Source organism: Scyliorhinus torazame, chromosome 18 (genome assembly GCF_047496885.1).
Source record: "Scyliorhinus torazame isolate Kashiwa2021f chromosome 18, sScyTor2.1, whole genome shotgun sequence".
In the NCBI taxonomy this organism is placed as follows: Eukaryota; Metazoa; Chordata; class Chondrichthyes; order Carcharhiniformes; family Scyliorhinidae; genus Scyliorhinus; species Scyliorhinus torazame.
In genome coordinates, this window is record NC_092724.1 from 151,230,763 (window position 1) to 151,243,371 (window position 12,609).

General features: G+C 40.2%; 1 protein-coding gene across 2 annotated transcripts in view; it reads left to right on the top strand.

Annotated features, from left to right (window-relative positions):
- LOC140395620 (E3 ubiquitin-protein ligase rnf213-alpha-like) overlaps window positions 1–12,609 on the top strand; it is a 183,743-nt gene that overhangs the window by 26,554 nt on the left and 144,580 nt on the right. For both annotated transcript variants that reach the window (XM_072483605.1, XM_072483606.1), the window contains 6 exons: window positions 56–682; window positions 2,777–3,036; window positions 5,881–6,033; window positions 7,342–7,547; window positions 10,248–10,537; window positions 12,034–12,293. In XM_072483605.1, coding sequence (XP_072339706.1) covers window positions 56–682; window positions 2,777–3,036; window positions 5,881–6,033; window positions 7,342–7,547; window positions 10,248–10,537; window positions 12,034–12,293 — 1,796 coding nt within the window. The remainder of the gene's footprint in view (window positions 1–55; window positions 683–2,776; window positions 3,037–5,880; window positions 6,034–7,341; window positions 7,548–10,247; window positions 10,538–12,033; window positions 12,294–12,609) is intronic.

Genomic DNA, 12,609 nt, shown 5'->3' on the forward strand with positions numbered 1-12,609 from the left:
TCGTTGTTATCCTTCACTGGAGCCTGATTCTGATATTGTGTATTTTTCTATGTAGAAAAAAAGGAAAAAGAGATCGAAGAAATTGAGTGCAGCTGATAAAGAGATCTCTTCTGCTCTTCAACCTGAGCACTTGAGTGAAAGTGAACACAAAGACATTGAACAACATATTAAAATTGGCAATGTAACCGACCAACTCAATAAAGTTGGTAATGAAACTAGTGGTTACTCTGCCAGCAGTGATTTGACCAACGACCTAAGCTCTGCGAGTGATATTGCTGATCTGCAGGGTGCAGTAGATGATGGGCATCCTCCCAACTCAACGAGTACGGAGGAAACTCCAGCTAATTATAATCGAGTGAAAGATGCGGTTCATCCAGGCTTTGCAGCATCCGAAGGTGGCATTGTAACTGCTGAGAACAAGGATAATGCAGTCCAGACTGCTCCTGGAACTGGCCTACCTCACCCAAACAGGAACAACAAATCACCCTACGTAATGGGTGATGGGATTTTAACCACTGAGAAACTGAGCAGTGGGAAAGGGGACATTGAACTTGGAAGAGAAGATGGTTCAGGTGAATCTGGATCAGCAGCTGTGAATACCGACAGCGACCTGAATAGTTCTGTTGAAAATTTTAATAAGCAATATGACTCGAAGGAGGAAAAGGATGTTCGATGCACCAAGGTTACAATTTTACTATATTATAAAGAAATAAACTTTTTATGACTATTTTAGATTTAAAAATAATTGAATGATATTTTAATCAATAAAAGTAGCTTGAAAGTAATGTAACTTGACACACCAGAACAAATGTTGGCTGGTTTAGCACAGGGCTAAATCGCTGGCTGTGAAAGCAGACCAAGGCAGGCAAGCAGCACTGTTCAATTCCCGTACCAGCCTCCCCGAACAGGCGCCGGAATGTGGCGACTAGGGGCTTTTCACAGTAACTTCATTTGAAGCCTACTTGTGACAATAAGCGATTTCTCCTCCTTCTTCTTCTAAACAAAGATAATTCTGCACGAGTTTTTAAAAGCTTTTTTTATATCCATAATTTCTCCCTTGACTGCTAATGGGGCATGATCTTTTGGTTGCATCTGGTGCTTTTTGTGAACCTTGAACAGCCCCTAATTATTTTGTCCTGTATTAGTTTCAATTAATTTGTAAAGACATTATAAATAAAGAGAAAAGCAAGGGATATTTGTTACAAAAACAGAAAATGTTTGAAAAAACTCAACGGGTCTGGTAGCACCAGTGGAGAGGGAAACGCAGTAAATTTTTTGAGTCGGTAAGATTCAGAGCTCTGAAGAAGAATTTTTTCAAATGTCCTTTGTTCCAGGATTTTACATGGGAATTTTTGGCATGTGGGCATTGCCCAGGTTTGCCATTTATTTGTCCATCCCTAGTTGCCCTCGAAGGTGCTGATTTGTCACAACCTTGAACTGCTGTACATGTGCAGAGACAACCTCCCACCCCCAAACAATGTCGTTGGAGGGGAGTTCAAGGACCTTGGCCCAGCAAAACGCAGCTCAGTTGAGCACATTGAACATTCTACAGAAAGATGAGATCGACTAGCCAACACTTATAATTAATTTTTAAAAAACTCTAGAATTACCTATAAACGTTCAACTTTTTTCGCTGTGAAGAGATATGTACAGTAGTTCCATTTCTATATCTGATCGTATTTATTGTCGATTTACTTTATTGCAATTGCTGTTTTATCACAAACACTTCTAAAGTCCCATTTTTCCCCCCTATACTTCTAAGTGTTAAAAGTTTGTTTTATTGCAAATTAATTAATTGTAAATCCCACTTGTATGTAATTGGGGTGCTCAGAAATCTCACTTTAATGACATTTGTCAGCTTTGAACCTGAAACTTTCACCTTCCAATCCAATTTACGTTCAGTGGTCAGCTCGCCAAAGAACCCGTTTGTTAGTGTCATGAGTGTGTGACAACAAGTGGTTATCGGAAAAATCTGAAGGATTGGAAAACTAGTGCAGAAGCAAGGCATTTCCCATTCTCCAGTTTCTCGAATTCTGAAAAGAAAATATCTTGAAAGACTGGAGAGAAAAAGGAGTAACACAATAGCAAACAGAAGTCTGACAGACAGATAACAATTCATGCACCGCTGTTTTCGTTTCAGTTTCCTCTGAGGAATCTGGTATTTTAAAGATATGTAAAACTATATATAATGTGATGGATACATCACACACTTAGCCACTTGAGCCTGGAATGAAGTTACTAACTGCTTCATTAGAAAATGCAGTTTGGTTCCTTGTGAGGAAAGCAATGACCCAGTTTATATTAAGGATGTTGAGGGAGTGGCACAATGGCACAGTGGCTAACACTGCTGCCTCATGGCACCGAGGACCCGGGTTCAATCCCGGCCCCGGGTCACTGTCCATGTGGAGTTTGCCCATTCTCCCCGTGTCTGCGTGGGTCTCACCCCCACAACCCAAAGATTGCAGGGAAGGTGGATTGGCCACGCTAAATTGCCCCTTAATTGGGGGAAAAAAATCAATTGCAAACTCTAAATTTATTTTTTTAAAAAGAATGTTGATGAAAGAATTGGTTGTTCACATAGAGTTTGGTCTTTTTTTATTGACACCTGCTGAGCGGTGGCTGACACTTTGTGTGGGGAAAAAACCCCACAAAACATTAGAGAACACGAGATTACTTGCAGTTGTGGCTATTGACTCTAAACCTAGAGGAAATAAATAAAGCGTCAAGACCTCAGATGGCAGGTGCATTCAGATTGGTTTTTTTTGGTGGCCTCCAGGATAAACTTTCAGGAGCTTACGATAAAGCGAATCAGGTTCAACAGAATGAAAAGAAAGGACTTGAGCATGATCCCGAAGTTGGGCAGGAAAAATCGATCGCTAGCTCATTGGTACCGATGAAGCGGAGAAACAGTACAGAATTGTCTACTACAGCAACGAATGACAAAAGTGACGAGAAAGGCACTGAATCTGGGAGCTCAAGCAGAAAGGACAAAAAGAAGAAGAAAAAAGATTCAAGTAACAAGTCATCTATCCAAAGGTGGGAAATGAGCTAACTTCAGGGGTAGTGAGCTGTTTATGTTATAGAAAAATGTCAGTTTGTTTATGAAACAAATATCAATTGTTAGCTAACTATGGATTATTTAATTTCTAATATATCTTTGCATTGCATCTTGCGTCAGTATCTTGTACATCTTGACGATATGCCAAATTTCAATTTGCATTGACTTTTTTAATACTTAAAGGAGAATTTTCCCTCAAAATATCTGTTAGCACGGGAAGCTCACCAAAATTGCAATTATAAACCGTAACAATAAATGCCATATCTTTTATTTGAATGGAGAGCTATTTTTTTTACCTCCTAAATATCTGGGGCTGGATTCTCTGCAGCCCCGTGCCGAAATCCTGTTTGGTGCGGGGGCGGAGAATCCACTTTTACGCCCGAATCGGGCCCTGTGCCGCTCCTGCGATTCTCCGGTCTCTGGAGAATGGCTCGCGCGCGATTTATGCGGCTGGGGGGCCATTGCCAGCGGCCCACCCAGCGACTCAGTCCGCGGCCTCCCTGGTGGGGGGGGGGGGGGGGGGAAATCAAGTACCGGAGGGGGGCCTTATGGGCGGCAGGGTCGTCAATCGGGCAGGTTAGATGGAGCGGCGCGGGGCAGATCGTTGGGACCTTGATTGTTGGTCCAGGTCTGCTGGCTGAGTCCGCCATCGCGTTCGGCTTGGCCGCTGGAGGCCGCCGCTGTGCACATGCGAGGACTCGGACCGGAAGAGCGGGGGCCCGTATCCGCAGCTAAAGCTGCGAGAAGCACTCCGGGGCCCTGCCAAGTCCCCTGCAGGTAGCTGAATAGCTCTTCATTTTTTTAAGGAAAGTCTGGCATAAAACGCCAGAGTTTTTATGCCGGCGTGGGGACATAGTCCCATTTTTGGAGAATCCAGCTCCTGTTATTTTAAATTGTTTTGCAACATGCACATCTATTTATATACTCAAAACAGACTTTGTTACACTTTTGTGACCATTTGCCATTTAAAATTTATATATTTGTGATTACAATTAAAATCACCCGTGTGAATTTCTGATGATGTAATGACATCCTCACATAGCTGGTGGAACTTACTTCCCACAGTTTTACATTTCTGAGCCCCTAGGTCTATATAGTAGACAAACTTCGATTCGGCAATCTTGTTTTTCCAGATTATGGTGAGCTTTGTGTCAAAAGTGCTTTTCAAGTAAAAACAGCAGGATGTGGGTTCAAGCCTTATTATAGAGAATTGAGCTCAAATTCTGGCCATATATTAGTTTAGTTTTTAGGGGGAGTGCTGCACTGTCATAGGTTCTGTACCTCCGATGAAACGTTAAGCCTACATGAAGGGAAGAGATTTCTGGTGTCCTGACTGATATTGATAGCTCAACCAACATCTCTAAAATTGATTTCCTGGTCATTTATTTCTGGTCAGGGTGACACAGTGGTTAGCACTGCTGCCTCTTAACACCTGGGGCCCGGGTTCAATTCCAGCCATTGATGACTGCCTGTGAGGAATTTGCACATTTTCCCTGTGTCTGCTTGGGTTTCCTCCAGGTGCTCCGGTTTCCTCCATCAGTCCAAAGATATGCAAGTTAGGTGGATTGGCCATGCTAAAATTGCCCCTTATGTGTCCAAAGATGTGCAGGTTAGGTGGGGTTATGTGATTGCAGAAATAAGGTGGGGGAGTAGTCCACCCATTGACAAAAGCATTTCACACTTGTCACCAGTTAAGTTGAGGTGGGTGACTTTATTGCAGATATAACGTTACATCCCAAATTTCGATGGCAGTGGCTAAATGACTATGCTTGCCGCTGACTTCAAAAAAAGCTGCATGCAAAAATCTAGTGATCCCTGCCCCATGGATTTCCCTTTTCCCAACATTAGTTTGAGTCTTCACAAAGTCAAGGCGATCTCCAGGCCTTCCAGCAACAGTGAGGCAATTAATTGACAGGGTGAACACTGAATTTTAGGAAGTAAAACCACAGATTATCCTTTCTCAGTTAAATTTTACAGAGCAAAATAAGTGATTGGAATATTTAAATAGAATTAAGGTAGAAGCTGAAATACCAAACACAAGTCCAAGCTAAGGGACTCCTTTAAAACATTTAACATTGCATAAACCTAAAATTAGCTTTATCGGTCTAGAAGTTTTTCAGCCATAATTATGAGCTTACGGTGTGCTGATTTACAAAAAATACATCTCATTCAAAAAGGTGTAACTTTTTTTCCCCAAAGGTTTTTACAGCAAGACTGATAATGTAAAGGGAAATAATTTTCTCAGCTCAGCGAGTTCTATTTGGCTGCAGTCTTCAGGGACCCAGAAGTACAACCTATGGACAGGGCAGCATGATGGCGCAGTGGCTAGCACTGAGGCCCCAGGTTCGATCCTTGCTCTGGGTCACTGTCCGTGTGGAGTTTGCACATTCTCACCGTGTCTGCGTGGCTCTCACCCCCACAACCCAAAGATGTGCAGGGTAGGTGGATTGGTCATGCTAAATTGCCCCTTAATTGGGAAAAATGAATTGGGTGTTCTAAATGTATTTTAAAAAAATTACAACCTCCTGGGGAATCACTGGGAGCAACTCCTGGATTTCTGTGTTGAACTGTGCACAAATGGACTCCAGAAGTTGCTGCCAGTTTCAACGGGATATTGACAGTTTTGCAGTCACTACCAACACACAATCCTTGCCAAAGCCTTGCAGAACACCAGTTATACTACAGGTATTTGCATTTTTAAGCTGAAAGTTATAAAATGGTAGAAAATGTAAAGTTTATTCAAATTGAATGCCAAATATTGTCTTTGAACATTTATTGTTTATCTGTTCTGTTCTTTTAAAGTAATATCTTTTGATCAACAGCTTTGCCATTTCAAAGAAAGAAGATATTGTTGTCATTTATTTCCATGCGTTATTATCGAAGGATTTTAAATTCAATCCGGATTCGGATGTGGTAGTTGTGAGAGGTCTTGGCAGTGACTGGGACACGGATATGTTGGAGATGAATGTAACCAAGTATGTTTCCGATTTATGCACTTTGTGAGATTTACTGCTGGAGATCTTTCAAGGCACTTTTAAAAAAAATATATATTTTGAACGTGAGAGAAATAAAATATTTGCATAATTATAATAGGTTAAAGCGGGAGCAAAGTCACATGTAGAAATTTGGAGCAGGTGACCAAATACTTGGTCAGAGGTAGGTTGTAAGGAGGAAAGAAAGGTAGAGAGGAAGGGAGGTTTAAGAATGAAATTCCAGAACTTGCGTCAGCATGTTTAAAATCATGGATGTGGAAGAGACCAGTATTGGAGGAGCAGAGGTTTCTTGAAGGACTGGAGTAGGTTACAGCCATGGAGGGATTTGAAAACACCATTGAGGATTTTGAGGGTCGCCTAACCAAGAGCCAATATATTTCATCAAGCAAGTGTTGATGGGTGAATGAAACCTAATGTGAGTTGGGATACGTACAGCGTAGTTTTGGCTCCAGTTAATGGAAGATGTCAGACTGGCCAGGAGTGTGTTCGACTAGTCCAGTCTAAAGATAAAAAGGAATGAATGAGGATTTCTGAAACGGACAAGCTGAAGCAGGAATGGGGTCTGGAAGTGAAAAAGGTGGTCAAGCCCCCAAACCACAGTAATGAATTGTGTCATGGCCCATCTGTCTCTGTCAGTTCAAAAACTTAAACTTTGCCTTAGACGTGAAATTAACATGCCTTCACCCTAAAATCCATTTCCTGTAGAACCGATTCATAATGGGGAACATGGCGTGCTGGACTCTTCATCTGACAAGTTATGTACTTGAATATTAACGTGGCAACTTGCATTGTAATGAACTTTAATGTAACTACTAAAGTGTTGATTCTTTTTTAATATTTGATGAGTTATAAATTATGTCCTTTTTTTCTACTAAGCTCTGGTTAGCATACCCATGGAGCACTGGGAACAGTTTGGGCACCAAAGAAGGGGCTGAATTCCTGTAGCATGTTGTATTAATGGTATATCACTTTCTATACAGGTAATACAGGAACCTCCTCGGTTCAGGATAGGGTTCTATTGCACTCCTTAACCTAGAACAATCGTATTTGACTGAGTGATCAGTAAAGATCTGAATAATTTGTTTGCAATACAGTGGTTAGTACTGCTGCTGCCTCATGGCGCCGAGGTCCCAGGTTCGATCCTCCACAACCCAAAAAGATGTGCAGGTAGATGAATTGGCCATCTAAATTGCCCCTTAATTGGGGAAAAAGAATTGGGTAGTCTAAATTTATAAAAAATACCTGTTCATTTAAGTCGATGAATAATGTTATTTGTTTCTTCCATAACAGGAATTTGAAAGAACATGGACATTTAGTTGAAGGACAGCTATTTATTCATAAAAGAATAGTTGGAATGAAAGTTCCGTATAAATATGCTGTCCGTAAAACGCATAGTGATAAAGTGGAGTATGAAATGATTTATAAGTGGGATACACCTGACGATTGTACCACTGATCGTTGTTTACATATTAACCCAAACTTGCTTAATGAAGGAGGTAAGTAGCTATGCACTCTCGGTCAATTTTATTTGCTAGTTTCATAACCAGTTCAATTTTTAAAATAATATATAGAAGTGACATGGTCCTGTTATGAAATTTTTGCTGGGCTATAATCTTATCCCACCTCTGTTGGAATTGTTGGCACATGAGGTAATCAATTAGACTATGCATATCCTGGTTTAGTTTCATATCACATTACACAGTGTATTTCAGCATTTACTAACTTGCTGTGGGTTATTTCTTCTGTGTATCATGTAGCCTGTAAATAAACCTGATTCTTTGCTTCACTTAAAATGATGGTTTTAAATATGATCAGCATTCTGCATTATCTCCTGCATTCTGCTCCATAATTCAGGGGTGATTTACATGTCACCGCATTCATTGTATGTATAAAGGTGCAGGTTTTGGTTATTAGAAATCTTGATCTGTTATTGAACGGCCTCCCTTTCCTGAATACGAGAAAGCCGGATCCATTGCTCCCCTAAAACCTGCACACATTGTGAAATAAGTTTTTCAACCTTCTGGGGTACCGTCCATTAACTCAGAGAATATAGTCTCTATCTTTGTCAGTAGTCTTTGTGATGCTGTTTCTTTCCCTGTCTCTCTCCTGCTTCTCTTTATTTGCTTCTCGACATGTCATTTTCATTCTTTTCAAGTGGTCGTTTTCCTTTGAAGGAAGACCAAAAAACATGTGACCGATGGTGTAAATCCTGAGTATTGTCAGTCTCAAGCAGTTCTTGTTAAATGCATTATTTATTAATTATGTTAGATTTGCTGGAAATTTTAAGAATTAAGTCTGACGTTTTCCAAAAGAGGTTTAATGGATGTAAGAAACACTCAAGTTCTCTCAGTATGAGGAGACAAACTTCTAGTGATTATATTCTACTGTATTAGGAAAATTCTGCAAACTATACCTGGTTAGAATATATACATGAACTTGAATGTCTGAACTCCCTCAAGGTGTTGATGTAATAATATCATAGTTCAGGTCTTTGCAATAAGCAGAAATCTTCATGTAATAACTTTAGTGAAGGTATTTAAAGACAAAGTACAATTTAATGGATAAATTCAAACATTATGACATTTCTAAATTAAAACCTTAATTTGGACAGAAGAAATTTCAGTTAACACTGGAACAGGTAGCTAGTCTATCGCCAGGACTTACAGCTCGAGCGAGGGGAGGTGGGGGATGCCACTCCACTCCACATCAAGTGTGGCTGACCAGGAGTCCCTCCCGCTCTTACCCTCAGCCACTGGTGTGCTTGGAAAGATTTTGCAGATTGACACACTCAACCTGTTTTAGCCGCACCTTCCTTGGCCATCAAATCCTGGGGTGGGACCCGAACCTGGAGCTCCGGCTCCGAGGCAGGGACTCTACCCACTTTGCCACAGGACTTCCTGTTACTCTTATAATGGGCAATGAATGTCAGCAATGCCCACACCCCCGAGGTGAATAAAACATGTATTCTACCTGCATTACAATTAAAGGCTAACATACCATTTGCTTTCCTAATTATTTTCTCTGCCTGCATGCCAACTTTGTGATTTATGCATAAGCGCACTCAAATCTCTCCGTGTACCAACATTTACTGAAATATCTCCTTTTTTAAGAAAAGAAATTCTACCTAAATGGATAATTCCACATTTCCACACATTATATTCCATTTGCTACAGCATTGCACACTCACTTAACCTGTCTATTTTCCATCTCAGTTCCTTTTGTCATCCTCATAGATAACTTTCCTACCTAGCTTTGTATTGTCAGCAAACATAGATACATTATACTCTGTTCCCTCATCGAAATAATTTAATATAGGTTGTAAATAGTTGAGGTCCTAGCATCCACTAGTTGCAACCTGCCAACTTGAAAGGTGGTCATTTATTCTTACTGTTTTCCCCCACTCATCCACCAAATAAAAGGGGAAAACCCTGTATCGACAAATGAGGATAGCAAGGGAGGCGGGAGATGGGGAGGGGTCAGGGAAAGGAGGGCGGGGTGCGGTGGGGGGAGGACATGCCAAACGAGACGGCAGCAATCTGTAAATAACGCAAAGTAAGACAAAAAACCTTTTTGCGTTACATCGTACAATGAATAAACACGAAAGTTAATGTACATAATGTTGAAAATGCCAATAAAAAGTTTTTTTTAAATAAAAAAAATTTGAATAGATGTATCAAACATAAGTTCCCTTTCATGAGATTATTAACTCTGCCTCATCATGTTATGATTTTCCAAATGCTTTTGCACACATTGCTAATAGATTTTTGCTACTCCTGATGTCAGATTTATAAGTCTAATGTTTTCTCTCCCTCCTTTCAAACTATTATACTTGTTAAAACTGGTATCTACTAATTTAATAGGTCTGGCTCATTTAAAATAAACCTATTTCCTAATCTGCATGCTATGTATATATTCTATTAAAATTGTACATTCCCCCTTGCTCCTGTATTCTAAAATTTTATCGTTATGCACTTATTTCACCGTTGGTTATCTAATTTTGGGAGGGTAAGGGAAGCATAAGAAATAATACTATACAAAAAGGTGAATGCCTCGTCAGTTAAGGAAAGACCATTGTATCATTTAAAGGAAAAGTAGATGAACAGATAAAGCTTGGCTGAGAGAACGTCAAATGTATTTTTTTGGGGTACTTTTACATATTCTTTCACTGCTAAAAGTTTCTTATTATATTTAATCAGAATGGCATCAGTATGATGATATTATCTGTGCGGCACCCGAAGGAGGTTGGAAAGCCCAAGTTAAGCAGTTGTTCAGATTTTCAAGCAAAAAAAATGATGTTTCAAAAGGAAAACTTATAGCTGGAAAAATCTTGATAGAGTCAATGTTTAACATCCTTTCAACGTGGAATGAAAAGAATTTGAAGAGTTTCCTGAGTCAACTGCAGCAATTCTTTGAAGTTTATAAACGTCCTATGGTTTATGAAGGAGGACCCGTTCATTGGACTAGCCTTTCGATTGGGGAGAAGGAAGTGAGTAGGATTATTAATTGATGCAATGTATTATTCACTTCAGGAATAATGTACAGAAATTAGTCTGTTTTTGAAGAAAGGTGGTTTCTCTGAGAATATAAAAAGCTAGTAAAAAGTAATGTTTTTTTTCCATAAATTTAGAGTACCCAATAATTATTTTCCAATTAAGGGGCAATTTTAGCGTAGCCATTCCACCTAGCCTGCACATCTTTGGGTTACATAGAACATAACAGCGCAGTACAGGCCCTTCGGCCCTCGATGTTGCGCCGACCTGTTGTGGGGGTGAAACCCACGCAGACACTGGGAGAATGTGCAAACTCCACACGGACAGTGACCCAGGGCTGGGATTCAAACCCGGGTCCTCAGCGCAGTAGGCAGCAGTGCTAACCACTGTGCCATCGTATTGTCCTAGTAAAAACTATTGTTAATTCAATTTGAACTGCAAATCTTTGCATGGAAACATTTTGATACAAGTTTTTCTCATTCTTCATTCAAAAATTCCTGAAGGCTGGATTAAATCACAGGGCACTGACCTTTTAGCTAATATTTCCTCCTGAAAATAGCCGCATGAATCACCTGATTTTGCTTAACATGGTGTACAAAGTTCTACTCTAGCTGCCACCTTTGTTCTTTTTCTCCTTGAATTGGCCCTTCTTGGAAAATCATTGTGTGCTCTAAATTTAACAAAAAGAAGAAGTATTTTTTAACAATTGTTTTGGTGATACAGTAAGAAGTGTTACAACGCCAGGTTAAAGTCCAACAGGTTTGTTTCAAATCATTAGATTTTGGAGCACTGCTCCTTCAAGGGAATGGGAATGGAAAAAGCTAAATATGAGATTACTCATTCACAGAATTTTGAAATTCAATTCCCAAAGCTTCAGCAAAATTCCCAGAATCACATTAATGAAAATGGAATTGGGCTCATTGTCAGTCTAAATCAATGAATTTAATTCAACTCTTGAAAGGCAGAAACAGGCCCTGACTCACTGAACAACACATGTTGTATCTTTGGAAGACGCATCTCCATGCTAGAAAAAAAATCATATTAGCCTTGAAAGAAGGCAGAAAAGAGGATCTTGGGCAGCATAGTGATGCAGTGGTTAGCACTGTTGCCACATGGCGCTGAAATCCCAGGTTCAATCTCTGCTCTGGGTCACTGTCCGTGTGGAGTTTGCACATTCTCCCCATGTTTGCGTGGGTTTCGCCCCACAACCCAACGATGGGCAGGGTAGTGGATTGGCCATGCTAAAATTGCCCATGCTAAAATTGCCCCTTAATTGGAAAGAATGAATTGGGTACTCTAAATTTTTTTTATTTTTTTTAAAAGAAAAGAGGATCTTTTGGAAGTGCATTAGATATTTCTACAGAACAATTGGAGCAGAATTGCTTTTGTAGCAAGACTGATAAAGGTTCCAAAGCCATGTTTAATGCTTTCTCTCCAGATTGACTAGAGCTACTGTTGAACATGTTCAGATAGTGTTATGTTTGTTTTTTAGGTTAAGGATCTCCTATACAAGGTTTTGAAAGAAAGGGCTAAATGTCCAGATAATGAAGCTTCAGAAGCTGAGACATCTGCTGTGAAAAACCGTCTGCGAACAGGCGTGCTACTCTTGTACCTGGCTGACGTCTACAGACTTGACATACAAAAATCAGACCTGTACATGGTTTGTGATCTTCTCTGCATCCAACAAAAATCAGCGAATAACCTTACTAAGGAATTTGAGGCACTTAAAGAAAGCTTCCATTTTAAGGAAAGGTAATAACTGTGTAAATAGAATGACAGAATTTAGTGGTTTATGAGTGGTTGAACTTTAAAATTTGATTCTGTTTGGTCTTAAAATAAATTAGGTTATACAGTTTCTGTAGGAAAGTTATTCTAGTTCAATTCCCACTTGGGTCACTATCTGCACGTTCTCCCCGTGACTGCGTGAGTTTCCTCCGGGTGCTCCGATTTCCTCCCACAAGTCCCAAGAGACGTGCTTGTTGGGTGAATTGGATATTCTGAATTCTCCCTCCGTGTGCCCGAACAGGCGCCAGAAAGTGGCGACTAGGGGATTTTCACAGTAACTTCA